The 17664-nt window shown below is 40.6% G+C and overlaps 1 protein-coding gene across 1 annotated transcript in view; it reads left to right on the top strand.

Annotated features, from left to right (window-relative positions):
- Positions 1 to 16193, top strand: part of IL18R1 (interleukin 18 receptor 1) — a 28336-nt gene extending 12143 nt beyond the window's left edge. Inside the window, exons 4-9 of the mRNA XM_065891589.1 lie at positions 855 to 917; positions 4901 to 5021; positions 8159 to 8298; positions 10546 to 10707; positions 13430 to 13588; positions 15838 to 16193. Of these exons, the coding sequence (XP_065747661.1) occupies positions 855 to 917; positions 4901 to 5021; positions 8159 to 8298; positions 10546 to 10707; positions 13430 to 13588; positions 15838 to 16193 (1001 nt within the window). The remainder of the gene's footprint in view (positions 1 to 854; positions 918 to 4900; positions 5022 to 8158; positions 8299 to 10545; positions 10708 to 13429; positions 13589 to 15837) is intronic.
- The last annotated feature ends 1471 nt before the right edge of the window (positions 16194 to 17664 follow it).

Here is a 17664-nt window from a genome sequence, read left to right as displayed (position 1 = left end):
CCCAGAAGCACCGGAAGCACTTAGAAGGGGGAGTCCAGGTCATGAAGAAAGTTGCCGATGCTGATAATGGGAGCAGCAGGGACTGGACTACATACCTTGTGAATGCGGGACCACAGGGCTGTCCGTGTTCTGCAGTTATTAGCATCCTAGGTTGTGGGGTAGTCCTCAGTGGGAGGTTGCTGGGGGATTGCTTCCTTCCTAAGTGTTACTCAATGGGGCTGAGGTAGAGCATATCTATGTACCTGCAGTCTGGGTCAGAGGTCACTAAGGAACAGAAGTAGAACTGAGTTTACAGGGGTGGACACCCCAGCAGGACTGGGACTAAGGTGAGGCAAGTGAGGCATCCAGGGGCACTCCTCTCGCTGTCCTGCCAGGGGAGGGTCTCAGGAGGCTTCTGAGAGTAAGTGCCTTGCCTACCCTACCTGAGTCTTGACCTTGCACCCAATAAATCTATCTTGAGGAGTTGAGAGCAGATGGAAGGAGGAAAGGCAGAGCAGAAAGACATATCCCAGTGACTTTGCATCTTCTAAGTCCTAAAAGTTTCATTGTCTCCCTGGATGAGCATCTTCTTCTGGCTTTTATCTGAGGTGACAGAAGGCAGAGGCTGGAATTGAGGGGAGACCAAATTCAGTGTGCTTTCTCCAGTGAGGTGAGCTTTGAGTTGATGGAAAATGAAACAACGACCAGTATTCCCTGCAACCCTTATTTGATGAAAATACATTAAATAATAAATGTATAATGATGACTGTTAGAATCTTGGTTACCCAGAATAATAAGTGTATTACAACAAACGTCTGTCTTAGCAAAACTCCTTGTAACACTAATGCATTTTTCTTTTCTTTTTTCACTTTCAGACAACAGTAATATAATTCCAGCTCTTCTTGGACCAAAGCTTACGCATGTTAAAGTGGAATTAGGTATATTTTGACATACGTATATTTTGGATTTGTGAACGGGGGTCATAATAGTCTTCCAAGGCTAAATCTGGTTCCTTATTGATCAACATTGTGTTCATAACACATACCATGTTTACTGAAGAATATTGAAAAAGCAGGAAAACCTTGTCATTGTTTGAATGTTGCCCTTTTTAGTAATAATGACAGTTAACAGTCTGTTCAAAAGATTATGGAAGTGCCTGTGGTTTGCAGACCTGTGGTTTTAGTCACTTTGTATGTGGCTTTTCTCTAATAGTATCTATGATCATTTTTAAATATGCAAACTCAATGAGAATACTCTGGAGAAATGATTCAAACTTATTGTGTGGTTTGAATATTTGATTAATGGGTTCACTTTGAATCAATGGACTCGACTCTACATTTAGGGTTTGTTTAGACAGGTCTTGATGAATCGATGTGTCCAGTTGAGTAATTTCTTTCAAAGGAGAAAGGAAGGAAGGAAAAGAATAAATTCACATATGCTAAACTGAGTATTGGATTAGGTAACTGAAATATGTTATTGTAGTAAATCCTCAAAGCAACTCTGAGGGGTATTGTTCCCATTTAAGCTTCGGATTAAATGACCAAAGCTCAGAAAGGTTAAGTAATTTGTCTGAAGTTAAACCCCAGGAAAGGGGCAGAGCTGGGATTCAAGTTTCTTACATTGTTTGTTTGTTGTTGATTGTCATTTGATCCTGTTGATTGTTTCCAAAGCACACACCCTTTGACTACAGATGGCCACAGTCATGTATAAATGGCCTCATATGCCCAGTGCGGCTCAGATACTTTGCCATTTGTGTTTGTGGCTTGCCTGGTTTCTAGTGTTATTGATTTCTGAACTTTATTATTTTTTCTTCTCATTTTAGGCTTAATTTGCACCTCATTTTTCCTTTGTACACATGGAGAGTTAGAGAATTAATTTAAATTCTCCTCTCCTGTAGTATGTGTATTTTAAGTTCTAAATTTCCCTCTAATCACTGTTTAGCTGTTTCCAACAATGTTGATATGCCATATTTTCATAACTATTCAGTTCAAAGTTTTAACTATTTAAAAAATTTTTCCTTGTGATATTTCTTTCATCTATGGGTTACTTATGTTTCTTAATTTCCAAATATGTGGAGGATTTTCTAGTTATTTTTCTGTTATTGATGTCCAGTTTAGTTCCATTATGGTCCAAGAGTATACACTGTATCATTTAAATCTTAAAATTTGCAGTAACTTACTTGGACCAGAATGTTCTAAGTGCATTTGAAACAAATGTGTATTCTGCAGATTTTCGTTTAGTCCTTCTATAAATATCAATTAGGTGAAGTTGGTTAATGGTACTCTTCAAATCATCAATATCCTTACTAATTGCCAAGAGAGATGTTAATATCTCCAGCTATGATGGTCAAGTTGTCTACATATCCTTTAGTTCCGTCTATTTTTGCTTTATGTATGTTGAGGTTATCTTATGGGCACGTTCAAATTGATGCCTCTTGAATTGACACTTTAACATTATGAAATTTCTCTCTTTATCTATCATACTATCTTTTTCCAATCCCTACTCTCTCTCGTGTTAGATAGACACACCAGTTTTCCTTTGTTTGGGACTGGCATGTTTTATCTTTTTTCACATCCTTTCACGTTTAGCATTTCGTTGTCTTTATACACAAAATATGTCTCACGTAAACTGAATATATTTGGATCTTTGTTGAAATCCAGTCTGTATGGTGTTTAGTACATTTACGTTTAATGACTTACTAATACAGTCGGTTTGAGACCTCTCATGTTGCTGTTTACCAGTTGTCCTATGTCTTACTTCTTCCTTTTATTCTCCTTTCCTTTCAGATTAATTTTTTTTTATTTAGTCTGTTTTGTTTTCCTCTTAGTTATGCCGTTTTGTATTCTTCATTAGTAGTTCTCCTAGAGATTACAATATACATCCTCTTACTACAATAAAGCAAATGCACATCTTAGTACGTTGACAATTTCACAGACATGTGAGAACCTCACAACAGTTCATTTCATTCATCCTCTTATCTCACTTTAAGCTACTATTTATGTATTTCTCTCCTGCATATGTTATAAAACTCACAATAATTTGGCATTATTATTCCTTGAAACACAAAAATTATTTTGTATTTACCCAAATGTCTGTCTTTTATTGCACTCTTCATTTCTTAATGTATGTCCTTGCTTTCATCTGGGATAATTTTTCTTTGAGAGTGAAAAATTTCCTTTGGTATTTCTTATAGTGTGGTTATGCTGGCAATAAATCCTTTTGGCTATTATTTACTTGAAAATATCTCTATTTACCTCCAATTTTGAAGATTTTTTTCAATAATTTCAATAATTCTAGGTTGGCAGTTTTTCCCTGCACTTTAAAGATGCCCTTCTGTTGTTCACTGGTTTCCATAGTTTCTGCTGAAAGACTGGCCTTTAGTGTCATTGTTGGTACTTTGATGTGTCTTCTTCTGGCTGCTTTCAGAATTTTCTCTTTCTCTTTGATTTTGATGCATCCGGGTGTGGTGTTCTTTGCATTTATCCTGCCTTGGGTTCCTCTGAGCTTCTTGAGTCTGCAAAGGTTGTATTTAATTAATTTGGGAGAAATCCTCTGCCGTTATGTCTGAATATTTCTTCTGCCCCTTTCTTCTCTCCTCTCCTTCTGGGCCTCCAATTCCATGTATTATGCTCTTGTTCTGTTATTTTTATTTTTTTCCCTTCTGTACTTTAGTTTTGATCTTGGCCTGTATTCAGCCTTAGCAATCCTGACTTCTTTTATGCTCAGACTCTGTTAAAACCGTTGAGTTCTTAAATTCATGTTTTTTTCAGTTATCAGTTGCTCATTTGATTCTTTTAGAATAGGTTACTCTTCTTTGTTGAAAACATCCATCTTTTCATCTACCTGTCCATCTTTTCCTCTGTTTTCTTTAACCTATTTATATTAGTTATTTCATACTCTTTATCTGCCAAGTCAGGCATTTGGATCATCTTTGGGTCAACTTCTATTACCTATTTTTTCTATTGATTATTGTCCCCTTTTTTTGCCCTTTGTATGTCTCTCTTTGTTGTTGTTGTTTGTTGTTGTTGATATTTCTGTATGTAAAACAACTAAGGTGAATGAAGTTTGTATTACTTTTCCCTAAGAGTGTTTGCCTTTTCTCTGTTAGGCAGATAATGTGAGGGTTTGATCATCTCAGTCCAGTCAGGAATTGAGCTGAGCAGTAGCTAGGATGCAGGTTTGTTGGATTTAACCTGCTTTTCACCTCTTATGACTGGGGGTGACTCCAGTCACGTGTGTGTTGTCCTCCAGTGGAACTTACTCTGCTAATACCATGAGACTGCAGGAGAAATCATTAGGCCTTTCCAGCCTCCTATGCTGCCCAAGCCCTTAGCAATAATCCTGTGAGCCCGTGTGGCTGTCAGCATCTCCACTGGACTCTCTTTTCCCCATGAGATTCCCTCTATTTTGTACAAACCAAAGCAAATTCCTTTAAGGAATAAAAATGGTGGCTATCTCAGCTCACCCTGGAAGGACTTTATTCCTGACTGTAGTTTCAGTTCATCTGTTTCTCTTTGTTTTCCCTGCACTTTGATGTCTTTAATTTTCAGCTAATTTAATTTTTTTTGTTGTTTTGTATCCATTTAGTTTTTCCAGAAGTTGCAGTGGGTATGTAGGCCTGACACTACCTATTAGACTATAGGTTGAAAAGAAAGTCCACTGGCCATCCTAAGTTTTAATAATTGATTTAGACATAAACATTTGAAGAGAAGCCAGTTCATAGTTTGGTGATGACTTGTAGTTGCAACCTAATTTCTCTGATTTATAATTTTTTTTAATTGCAGAACAAGGCATTTTTTCCTTAGATGCTGCTCTATATTATCATTGTATATTAGGTTAATATACATTGGCTGTATTAATTTCAACCTTTGAGAAACCTGAGTTTCTAAAATCTGAACATCGGTTGTCAACTTTTACCTAGGAAAAGACGTACAGCTCAACTGCTCTGCCTTGCTGAATGAAAAGGATGTGATTTACTGGAACATCTGGAAAAAAAATGGAAAGGATCCTAATGTACACGAAGAGGAAGGGACAAGAATTAGGTATGAATATGTGATATATATAATACATATCATGATATACAAAAATCATATAGTATCATATATATATGAGATAAAAACACCAGACTCCTGAATGGCTGACAGGATGCTTGAGATGAGTTTAACTTATAACTTACATATTTTATAATTTGCATACTCTAGGCTGACGCATTATGCAGAAATTTATTGCTGAGACCTAAATTAGAAAAAGAAGGTCAGGGCTTCCCTGGTGGCGCAGTGGTTGAGAGTCCACCTGCCGATGCAGGGGACACGGGTTCGTGCCCTGGTCCGGGAAGATCCCACATGCCGCGCAGCGGCTGGGCCCGTGAGCCGTGGCCGCTGAGCCTGTGCGTCCAGAGCCTGTGCTCCGCAGCGGGAGGGGCCACAACAGTGAGAGGCCCGCGTACTGCAAAAAAAAAAAAAAGAAAAGAAAAAGAAGGTCAATGAGGCTTTTTAGCATCGCCTTACAGAAGTAGCTTTTGGTCAGTCAGGATCTGATGGGGGTGGGGACTTTACCTAAGCATCTTATAAAAGAGCGATTACCTAGGCCACTGTCATTTGAATTTTGAAAATTGTGTTAAATGCTTTGTTTTTACTAGTGTACCAGAGAAAAGACCAGGTCAGGAGCCTGGGACATGTACAAGTTATGCCGGGCCCCTTGTGTGCAGTAGGCGTGCCTAGTTGTGTTGCCCACGTGTCACCGTGGGGCCTGATGGGTATCCATAGGTGACAAAGCACGTCATCAGTACCTTTCCCTGAGGACCCTGGGGGCAGCCCTGGACACAGGCAGGCCATCCATCTGTGGCTACCTGTCCAGATCTATGCCCTGTACTTGGCTTATACACACAGCTTTCTTTGTTCTGATTGTTGAAAATAATTCATTATAAGATACTTGAGAATTACCAGAAATCACAAAGCGAGAAAGAGCCCTCTGAAGACAGCTTTGTGTGTGTGGCAGGGGGAGTGGGGTGGGTGGATTTCTTTGCTGGGCGTGAGATATGCTGACACAGACACTGCTTCCTGCTCTTTAGAGATAGTTCAGAGCTTCTTTTTAGAACATTCCTTACAGGGATTATCTTTCTTAAAGGTGAGAAGTGAGGAATTTTCTCGAGTCCAGAAGGGTCCCCAAAGATTGTCAGATGCGAGTGATGACCCAAGAAAATACTAATTTAAATGACCGGTCTCCTGCCCTGTGACATCGTTGTTGGTCCATTGCCACTGATCAGAATTATGGCCGCACTCTCCTGTCAGAGTCCATTAATGGAAACTAGAAACACACTAAGAACAGCTAGAGAATGCACACAGGGCAATGGTTAGATATAAATATCTAGGAGGCAGAGTTGGTGCAAAAATTTCCAAATGCCGTCTAGTTTAAATAGCCTATATTAAAGAACGGTTATACTTATTAAAACAAAACATGCTCAGCCTATGGCCATTACAATGCTTCTGAATGGCTTTGGGTCATTACTGTCATTATTAAGGTAACTATGCACTCAGGTTCTAGTGAGTAGTGGTCCTAAGGTGTCTGTCACCTTAGCTGCCCTTGTGAGGTTTTTTTTATACCCTCGCCCAGAACCCGGTGCGTGATTAGTGCTCATTGAGTGTTGGCACAGCTGGATTGCGTGGCTATCCTGCCACTTTATCTTGTCCTCAGTGTCTGTTCCCCACCAGATTCCTGCATTTCCTCCTTCTCATGATCCATTGTTAATCTCTGGAGGCAGAGAAGACCAACTGACCAAGCTTATTAGAAACGGAGCTTCAGCTAAACTGAGGGCTTAAGCGAGGCTAAATCTTTCTTTATACTGGATGCATGAACTTAGGTCATCTATTTTGGCTTCTCAGTGGGTTTTTTGGGGGCTTTCTTTGTGGATTTTACATTGATGTTAGATGGTTGATATTTCTGGGTGGGTGACTTCTGTACAGAATTATGACTTCTCTTCTAAGATGCATTTGAGACAGTTAGAGGCTACAGTGGGTACCACATCCCAGCTGCGGAGGCGGCCTGGCAGGTGAGCGACTGCACCTTCAGAGCCTGCCACTAGCGGGAGGCAGATGCCAAGAGCATGTACCCTGCATCGGGGACAGGGTGGCTTTTGAGTCCTTTTAGTAGAGAAAGAGAGCTGGCCGCTCCTGGTGGCCTCTGGTCATTTTCTGACACTCACTGAGCAGCTTAATTGGCATTTCTCATGTGCTTGGGAGTGTCTGAGAATAGTGGTTTTAAGTTATTTTAAATGCTGAACGAAAGAAGAGTGGTCGTTAGGACTGCTAGGACAAACTTGATGTGAATCTGCGTCTGTATTAGCGATCCGCGGCATTGTCGCAGCTGGTGGAGACTTCACAGTGGGAGGAATGCTGAGTAGTCAGGACAGGAGGAACGGGGGAAGACGCAGACACACCTGGGAGATATTGAGGGTTCAGTTCCAGACCACCACAGTAAAGCAAATATCACAATGAAGCAAGTCACGTGAATGTTTTGATTTCCCAGTGCATATAGAAGTTATGTTTACAATAGCAGTGCATCTTAAAAGATGATGTACATACCTTAATTAAAAATACTTTATTGCTAAAATAAATGCCCAACCATTATGATAGTCACATGAAAGATCACTGATCACAGATCCCCTTAACAAATATAATATTAATGAAAAAATGTGAAAGTTTGAGAATTACCAAAATGTGACACAGAAACATAAAGTGAGCAAATGCTGTTGGGAAAATGGCACCAGAAGACTTGCTTGATACCCTGTTGCCACACACATTCAGTTTGTAAAAAGTGCAATATCTGCGAAGCATAGTAAAGCAAAGCTCAGTAAAATGAAGCGTGCCTGTAATTGAGAGAGAGAATATTTCCTTGTGTTTTCAACTGAGCATCGTTTTAATTTTAGGCATTTTAATTTTAGGCAGGCATTTTAATTTTAGGCAGTTTACAGCGCCGTCCCCAGATGGTCTCAGGAGGGCTGAGACCCCCGGGGAGCAGGAGGCTCAGACTTGAAGAGAACCCACCAGAAGGGGACTATTCCCTGGAGTCCACAGAGCCGTGTCTTTGTGCAGATGTATTTGCACATACAAATTCCTCTTTCATGGGTAACGTGTTGGCAATGACACAAAGCCTATTGCTAAACCATTTTCCTCTCTTACAGGACTTCAGAAGGCAAATGGCTTGCTTCAAAAATACTGAGAATTGAGACTGTTAAGGAAAACAATCTAAACTCTTCATATAATTGCACTGCAGCCAGCGAGGGAGGCATAGACACCAAAAGCTTCATCTTATTGAAAAAAGGTGTGAGAAATTTTATCTTTGGCAGTTTGTGGAAACCTAGAATGTAGCAGCTGAGAGACCTGTCGTCGCTCATCACTTCCTCATCTTACACACCAGGAACCAAGCTCCTGAGAGGTGAAGGGTTTGCCCTGTGTCACAGAGCTGGTGCTCAGCCCTTGCTGTAATCCCCTGTGCCCTGATTCCAAGCAGAGAATGAAAACCTCAAGCGTATTCTTTTGCTCTCAAACATATTCCAATCCTGTGTAGCAACCAGGGGCCCAGAGCAGGGAGGTAGGTAGAGCTCAGGGTTGGAGATGCTGGTGGGTGAGTCACAGGGGAGGTGGTCCGGGCAGCTCTAGCACACTCTGAACAACAGGAGGAAAGTTTGCTGCTCGGTGTAGGATGAGGCCAGTGGTCCAGGAGTAATTGCCGCCTCCACCCTACCTTAGCTGGGCCCTGGGCACAGGGGCCCTTGGGTGTGGTCTTTCGTTCAACAAAGACTAACTTAGGCTTCCCTCTCTTGGGATAGCCCCTGGACTTGGCAAGTGGACAGTTAGTTGATGGCTCTGATCACTGGACTCAGAGTTTTTCAGTGCCCACCTGATGGAGGGCATCCTCCACCAAAACAGTCCAACCGAGGGCCACAGACTCAGGAGCTGCTGAGAAGTAGTTCTGTAAACTCTCCTAGATCAATGCATGGCTGTGCTATCTCTGCCATAGATGTTTCTACCCTGATCATTTTTTCCTTCTGCTGGGCTCACAAATGTTGTGTGGGGAATAGGGTCTTTGACTCCACCATTATCCCTGGAGGAGTGTGTGGGCCAGCGTGGGAGTGTGTGTATCTGTGCGGCACAGTCATAGATATGTAAGCCTTTCAGAGATGCAGGAACCCCAGGGGCTGGCTTTATTCAGAGTTCACTGACTAAGCCACGATGATTGCTTACTTACATCCTAATAATTAATTTTACTGGAAAGATAATCCCGAAAATTGTGTCACGGTGGCCAGAGTTTTATGTATGCTTACTCTTTTTGACCTAGAAACCCCACCTCCATTAGAATCTACTCTAGGAAAATAATCAGAAACATAGATAAGGGTTTATGCCTGTGTTCATTGCAGCATTCTGTATATTTATGAAAAATTGCAGTCGATCTAAATACTGAGATCGTATGAATTATAATTTTAAAGACCTGGAGAAATGCTCCTAATATAATGTTAAGAAATAAAGAGTGGGGCTTCCCTGGCGGCGCAGTGGTTGAGAGTCCGCCTGCCGATGCAGGGGACGCGGGTTTGTGCCCCGGTCCGGGAAGATCCCACATGCCGCGGAGCGGCTGGGCCCGTGAGCCATGGCCGCTGAGCCTGCACGTCCGGAGCCTGTGCTCCGCAACGGGAGAGGCCACAACAGTGAGAGGCCCGCGTACCGAAAAAAAAAAAAAAAGAAATAAAGAGTGATCACCAGATGGTTCTAACTAAGTAAATGTTTTCAGGGAAAAAGCGAAACCTGGAAGGAAATGTACCAGCCTGTTGGCGGTGGCTGTTGCCACACTGTGGGATGGTTATTAAATAATTATTCTATCCTTTATACTCCTCTGTGTTATCTCATGTTGTCCACAATGAGCATAAACTGAATCAATCTAGGAAACGTAATCTTTTTCTCAAAGGACACTTTCATATAAAAATATACAAAAATTCTCAGAGCTGAGTGCCAGGCACTGTGTCAACTACTTATGTGTAATGTTTAACCCTCCTTCAAAACAGCAACCCTGTAAGTGAAGGAGAAAATATTACTAGCTTGATAGCTGTATTATGTGTACAGATGAAATTCTAAGAGTTAGGGCATCAGTGACTTTCCCTAGGATACAAAGTAGATGGTGGAGCCAGGCTGGAGCCCACACAGACTCTCCTCAGTGCTTGCTCTCTCAAGGTTTTTCGCCTCCATATATGTTCCCAAGCCGCTAGCTGAGGTTTCGGTGTGGGTCCCTCTGAATCTCATCCTAGTGTCTTATCATCCTAGAGATCCAACTTCCAAAAGTGTGGACAGACTACATCGTAATGCTTTCAGTTCACGTCTCTGAATACCCTTGTACACATTTTTATGGAGCAGAGAGGTCACCACTGGAGACTAAAGGCAGGACTGCAGAGTAACTCAATGGAATGTGTTGGGTAGACAAGTAGATTTGTGTTAAAGGTAAAAGCTGACCACCACAGAGTGATGGCGAAAGATGCTGGTGAAATTTCTCTAGTTTTTCCCATTTTCTTTTTCTTTCTAGAAGACCCAGTTGACATCCCCGGCCACATCTTCACTAGAGGAATGATTGTAGCTGTTTTGATCTCAGTGGTCATTGTGTGCCTGGTGACCGTGGGTGCCATTTATAGAGTTGACTTGGTTCTATTTTATAGACATTTCTTGGGAAGAGATGAAACCTTAACAGGTAACGAATGTCGTCATGCTGGGATTTCTTATTTTACAGTTTTATTAAGAAGCTATATGAATAAACGTTAATCTTCACCTCATCTTGATTATGTTGTAGACATATTGGCGGTAGAAGTTTTCCATAAGAAAAATTGATCTGAATGAAGCGTCCGTTATGAATGTTGTCTGGGCCACTTTTTCTTGTGCTTACTTATCTGTTGCCAAAAATTGTTCTCTGATTGTTTCATGCATGTGTGTCGTGTCCTTCTAAATGCCCTGTGAGATGATTAGGCCCAGGGACTGTGTGTCTGAATGTCATTGCTCACACGCCATCTGGTGCCTTTACAAAGTTCACACTCGATAAAGGTCATTTAAATTGAATTGAATTGGGAATGCCCTGGCTGTCCAGTGCTTAAGACTCTTGTGCTTCCAGTGCAGGGGCACGGGTTCAATCCCTGGTCAGGGAACAAAGATCCCATGTGCCACGCGGCAAGGCCAAAAAAAAAAAAAAAAAAAGAATTGTATTATGGTTCATTATTTTAACCTGGCAAAGGAGGCTGCGTGATGTACTTGTAAGAACCTTGAAGTGCACACCAAATGACCTGAGTTCCAGTCCCCTAGATCTGCCACTTTTCATCTACTCCAGCTTCTATCTGATGACTGTCTCAGTTTCTCTATTTTTGCAGGTGACTAGAAGTCCTCAAGGTTCAAAATAGCTACCAAATTTTAAAAAATAAATCTAATCCATTGCACTTGCTTTTGTTTCCGTGTGTGTGTGTGTGTGTGTGTGTGTGTGTGTGTGTGTGTAGGACATACGTAGTTCAAACACCAAAAGTCTTAGAAATTATACTTGTATACTTGTCCCGTGCCTGTTTCCCACCCCATCCCACATTGATAGTATATCCAAATGAATATGAATAGAGAACCTTATTTCACTCCTGTTTAAAAGACAAATCTTGGCATGCTATGTGCCCTATTCTGAACTTGGCTGTACTATACCTTGGATACCCTTCCATATTAGTTTATAAAATCTCTCATTTTTTAGGGTTGCACAGTGTTTTATTTCTGTGGAAGTATTATTGTTTATTTAGTCACCGTGTGATGGACATTTGGGTTGCTTAAGACCTTTTGTTACTGAAGGAAAAATTCCCTAAAGTGGAATTACTAGAAGTACAGAGGTGGATATAGTTGTTATTTTGATTGATATTACCAATTTGCGCTCCATATTTCTCTACTGCCTACCACCTTCAGAGGACAGGAGTACATTTTTTTCTCATAGCCTTACCCACAACCTTTTGGATATTTTCCAATCTGATAGATAAAATCTGAGGGGTTATCGAAGTGTAGTTTTCACTTGCATTTTGCTTACTATGCAAAAGTACGAGCAACTTCTCATGTGTTTAAGACCCATTTGTATTTCCTTTTTCTCAAAGTACCCATTCATATTCTTTGCCCATGCTTCTACTGGGTTGTTGACTTTTTTTTTTTTTTGCGTGCTTATTTTTAGCGGCTATTTACATTTTAGGGAGTTAGCCTATTGTCTATAATATAAAATGCAAATATTATTCCCAGGTTGTTGATAGTGGTGTGCTTTTGACTTTCTTGATAGTGGTGTGCTACGTGGAAGACTTTTTAATGTGCAGGCATACCTTGTAGATACTGCGGGTTCAGTTTCAGACCACTGCATAAAGCTAATATCGCAATAAAGTTAGTAACACGAATTTTTTGGTTTCCCAGCGCATATAAAAAATATGTTTACGCCATAGGGTCGTGTATCAAGTGTAAAATAGAATTATGCCTGAAAAACAATGTATATACCATAACTTAAAAATACTTTGTTGCTAAAAATGCTAGACATTATTTGAACCTTCAGGAAGTCATAATCTTTTTGTTGGGTCTTTTTTCGAGGGTCTGGCCTCGATGTTGATGGCTGCTGACTGATCAGGGTGGTGGCCTCTGAAGGTGGGAGTGGCTGTGGGAATTTTTAAAAGTAAGACAACAGTGAAATTTGCTGCATTGATTAACTCTTCCTTTCACAAATGATTTCTCTGTAGCATGGTTTGCTGTTTGATAGCATTTTTCCCATGGTAGACCTTCTTCCAAAACTGGAGTCAGTCCTCTCAAAGCCTGCTGCTGCTTTATCAACTAACTTTATGTCATATTCTGAGTCCTTTGTTGTCAGGTCAACACTCTTCACAGTATCTTCACCAGGAGTAGATTCCATCTCAGGAAAACATTTTCTTTGCTCATCCGTTGAAAGTTTCATCATGCAATTAAGTCACATCTTCAGGCTCCACTTCTAATTCTAGTTCTCTTGCTGTTTCCATCATAGCTACAGTTACCTCTCCCATGAAGTCTTGAACCCCTCAAAGTCATAAAATAATTTTCATATTTTTCCTTTTTATAGATTCATTATTCACATTTACAACTTCTAATTTACTGATACAAAAATAATGAAGTTAATTCACTTTCCTTTGAGCTAAATTTGTCATTTATAGAATTATTTGTTTTCTATGAAAAATATATTACTTTTATTTAAGAGCTTCATTGAGGTACGATCAGTATACAAAGAACTGCACATATTTAACGCACACTGTTCGATGCATCTAGAGGTGAGGATGCTATATTTAACTCTTCTTTTTTAATGATTCTGTTCCCATTTTTCAGAACTTTCGCTCAAATTTGTACTTAAATAAACGCTTATTTTCACACTAATTAAAAGAGTCAACCTTATCTCCTAGATGGGAAAACGTACGATGCCTTTGTGTCTTACCTAAAAGAATGTCGGCCCGAGAACGGAGAGGAGCACGCCTTTGCTGTGGAGATTTTGCCCGGGGTGTTGGAGAAGCATTTTGGGTATAAGTTATGCATATTTGAACGGGATGTGGTGCCTGGAAGAGGTAAGAAAGGAAATATCAGATAGAAAACTAGTGGAGTTTTCATCTTTAACTTCATCTTTGCTTTTAGAAGATGAAGAACTTAGCCTTACAGAAGGCTATTCTGCTTGCTTAAAAACAAACAAATGAAGTAGTCCTCTAAACCAGAAATAACCAGCTAAATCAATACAAGCGGTAGTGAGAAGATTGCACTGTTTCCAAAAATGGCCTCTTCGGGACCTGGTCTCTTCACTTGGCTTCACAGTTCTCTGAGTCTTTGGAGAAAGGAAGTGGGCATTCCATTCTCAGAAGCAGGTCCAGAATCATTATGAGGCATTTATCTAGAAATACCCCACAGTAAGAATACCTCTTTTGATGATATTTTGTACAGCAGAATCAGTTCTCAATTTAATATGTGATCCTTTGGACTATAAAGCAGGTTAAGTCTTACCAGAAAATGTTTCTTCTTTATCGCATTAACATTGGTGAGAAAATTGAAGTAGAAATTAGGACTGATGGCAAAGGATGGATAAAAGGAGATTGGTGGTTCCTAGAATAATTTAGTTGTGAAATTTTATTTTTTAATTAATACGTGAATACAAATGGCTATAACACATATATTGAAGTATATTACAGTCAAAATCAAAGAAATTTAGTAACATTTCATGTTTTCTCTGAAAGTCCTCCAGAGCTTTGAAGTCTTCCAGAGATTTGGAATCTGGTGTCAAATTATGTTGGATGCTGACGCATCACAGATGATACAATACAAACGTCTTCATAGTTACCATCACTCATTCACTCATCCAACATTTACTGAGCACCATCCTTGTGCCAAATTCTAAGCTGGGCATTTAGGACAGAGTAGGAAATAAGAAGCAGTTGTGTTTGTTTGTTTGTTTTTCCCTCCTGGGTTACAAATTAAGAAGGGAAAATATTACAGATCAGAAATAGAGAATACTTTTTAGTAATAGATAACTTCTCAAAAGGAATAATACGCCAAATTGTCAGATGCATTCAACACTGTGATATTTTTGTGCGTCACTCTTTGTATCTAAGAAGACATTCTGTCACGTACGAAGTATTTCTCCTTGACTTTACATCGATTACATCAATTTTATTATATTGGGGTTGGCCCAAAAGTTCATTTGGGTTTCTCCATAAGATGTTACAGAAAAAGCCAAAAGAACTTTTGGGCCAACCCAATATTTCCATTATTCTTCTAGGAGTTGTTTTAAAAACAGATTTCTTCTTAGTTTTTAAATAAAAATAAAGAATGTTTGTATATTCAATATGCTTAGTTTTGGCTAAGAACTCTATCTGAGGAGGGCTAGAGGTCTAGAACAGAGGTTGGCAGTCTTCCACCCACAGGTCAGGTCCTGCCTGCCACTCTTATTGAAACATCTCTACACATATGTTCATGTGTGGTCTGTGGCTGTTTTGAGTTACAACAGCAGAGTTGAGTAGCTGTGACAAAGACTGGATGACCCACAAAGGCTAAAATATTTACCACCTGGCCCCTTTACAGGAAAAAATTTATCGACCTGTGGTCTAGAATAATGGCAGGATTTTGTAAAAAAAATTTTTAATTCAAATTTTACCATGTTCCACCATCCATGTAAAGAGGCAAGATAGTGGAATGTTTAGGAACATACACTCCAGAACCAGACCACTTGGGTTCAGATTCTGGTTCTGCCATTTACTAGCCACGTGACTCTGGGCAAGTTACTGAACCACTCTGCTTTGGCTTCTTCATCTGTAAAATGGGGGTGATCACAATACTTTCTTCATAGGGTCATTATGATGATTAAATGAGTTAATATACATAAAATATTTAGAAGAAGGTATGGCACAAAGTGCCAAGTAGGTATTCCTTATATCATTGTGTAGACGATTGCTTTTTTAATAGGCATATAAAGTTGAGAATTAATGGTTTATCTCAAAGAAAAACTTACTAGTGAATTTGAGTTAATACAAAATAGGACTGTGCAAAATGATTTTTTTTTCTTTTTTTTGCGGTACGCGGGCCTCTCACTGCTGTGGCCCGTCCCGTTGCGGAGCACAGGCTCCGGACGCGCAGGCTCAGCGGCCATGGCTCACGGGCCCAGCCGCTCCGCGGCATGTGGGATCTTCCCGGACCAGGGCACGAACCTGCGTCCCCTGCATCGGCAGGCGGACTCTCAACCACTGCGCCACCAGGGAAGCCCTGTGAAAATGATTTTAATCTCATGCCCACCCTTTCCGTTTTCTTAATCTGCCACTTCTCGTATTTTCAGCTGTTGTTGATGAAATCCATTCATTGATAGAGAAAAGCCGAAGACTGATAATTGTCCTGAGTAAAAGTTATATGTCTAATGAAGTCAGGTATGAACTTGAAAGTGGACTCCATGAAGCACTAGTGGAAAGGAAAATTAAAATCATCTTAATTGAATTTACACCAGTCGGTGACTTCACATTCTTGCCTCAATCACTGAAGCTTTTGAAATCCCACAGAGTTCTGAAGTGGCAGGCCGATAAATCTCTGTCTTATAACTCAAGGTTCTGGAAGAATCTTCTTTATCTGATGCCTGCAAAAGCAGTCAAACCATATAGAGACGAAGCAGAAGTCTTGCCTGTTTTCTCGCAGCCCTGATCTTCAGAAAAGCTGAGCAGAAGAAAGAACTCTTGACACTCTGGGGACTGAGTGTATGAGCCTGTTGATAATGAAGGGCATTATTCAAATATTTAAGTCTACTCTGTGAATGTCCTAGTCACAGTCTGAAGATGAAACTTGTCATTAGGTTGCCGGGGATAAGACTAAACATTGAGCTATAGTCGTGGGCTCTCAGAAGACCCTGGAATTCAACAGAAATGGGTCTCCTGTTCCTTCCTCTTCCATAACTGGATGCAGGCACTCTGCTCAATCCCATTCAGCAACTGTGAGACTGCACACGGTGGAGAATAACTAATGCCTTAAAATAAGGGCACGTCTTTAAGAGATTTTTAATGCTAACAATTGAACTGAAGGATTTTAAGTTCACAAAGTGGCATTTCTCTATGAGCCAGTAGGTGACACAGGAACTGGAATGGTGCCTTCACGAACCCACAATAGCTCCCTACCTCTAAACACCTCTGACAGTGCCTGGGATGCGGGGTGCAGGGCAGGGGTCTGGGAGAACCGACAGGGCTGCGAGCAGAGCGGGGAGCAAGGTGTGAGCTGCTGTAACAGGGCCTCAGCCTCAGAGCACGTGCATTAATGTATCCTGGCTACAGCTGCAGGCCTACAGTTCTTGAAACTCCACTAAGATGCTGCGGAGGGCTTGCTTAATTGGACCTATTTGTGGGAACTTCTTAAAAGGAACTCGAAACAACTTTTTAATCTTTCATGCCAGACACAAGTTTTAATTCAAATAATTTTCTGGGTCTTTCCAAAAAATGGTCTAAAACATTTGTTGATTCTTCATAAAGGTTTAGACACAGGATGGGTGCCAGATCAGATGAGTTATTCAACAGCCAAAAAAGGATGGTTACTTGCTTGATTTTTAAAAGACGACAGATTTTAAATGCCCTTTGGGTGGAGGCAGCATGGCAGCCAAGACACTTGAGCTCAAACCTGTGTGATCTCCGGAAACTCTTCTCACTCATCTGTGATGCGGTCTCCTCATCTGTAACATTAGAATTTATAAGAACTGTACAGGGGGACTAAGTGAATAAATACAAATGAAGCTCTTACAACAGTTCTTGACACGAACTTAACACTCAATAAGTGTTGGTATTGCTACGTTTGTTATTCTTATTAGTTATCACCTAGGTCAATTATTTAGCGGTGGAAAGAGAACAAGATCTGGAAAGGAAGGCAGTTTTGACTTGAGGCGATTCATTCTTACAGGGAAGCATAGAGGAGCAGCACATCAGCATATCTGCATTGGACGTCTGCAACTTTTCACATTGGAAGACATATATCTGTCTCCTTAGTACTGGGCCTTCTTGACGGCCTCAGAGGTCTGTTCATGAAAATCACTGAGTGACTGGTAAATAGCAGCCTTACAGAGAAAGGAAAGGGCTGGGTAAGTTTGGAAGGCTGGTTAGAAGATATGGGTGTGGCATGAATGTTCCAGAAAAAT

This window comes from Phocoena phocoena, chromosome 14 (genome assembly GCF_963924675.1).
Source record: "Phocoena phocoena chromosome 14, mPhoPho1.1, whole genome shotgun sequence".
NCBI classification, from domain to species: domain Eukaryota; kingdom Metazoa; phylum Chordata; class Mammalia; order Artiodactyla; family Phocoenidae; genus Phocoena; species Phocoena phocoena.
Note: the sequence above shows the minus strand (reverse complement) of the source record. Positions and strands in the feature narration are given on the sequence as shown.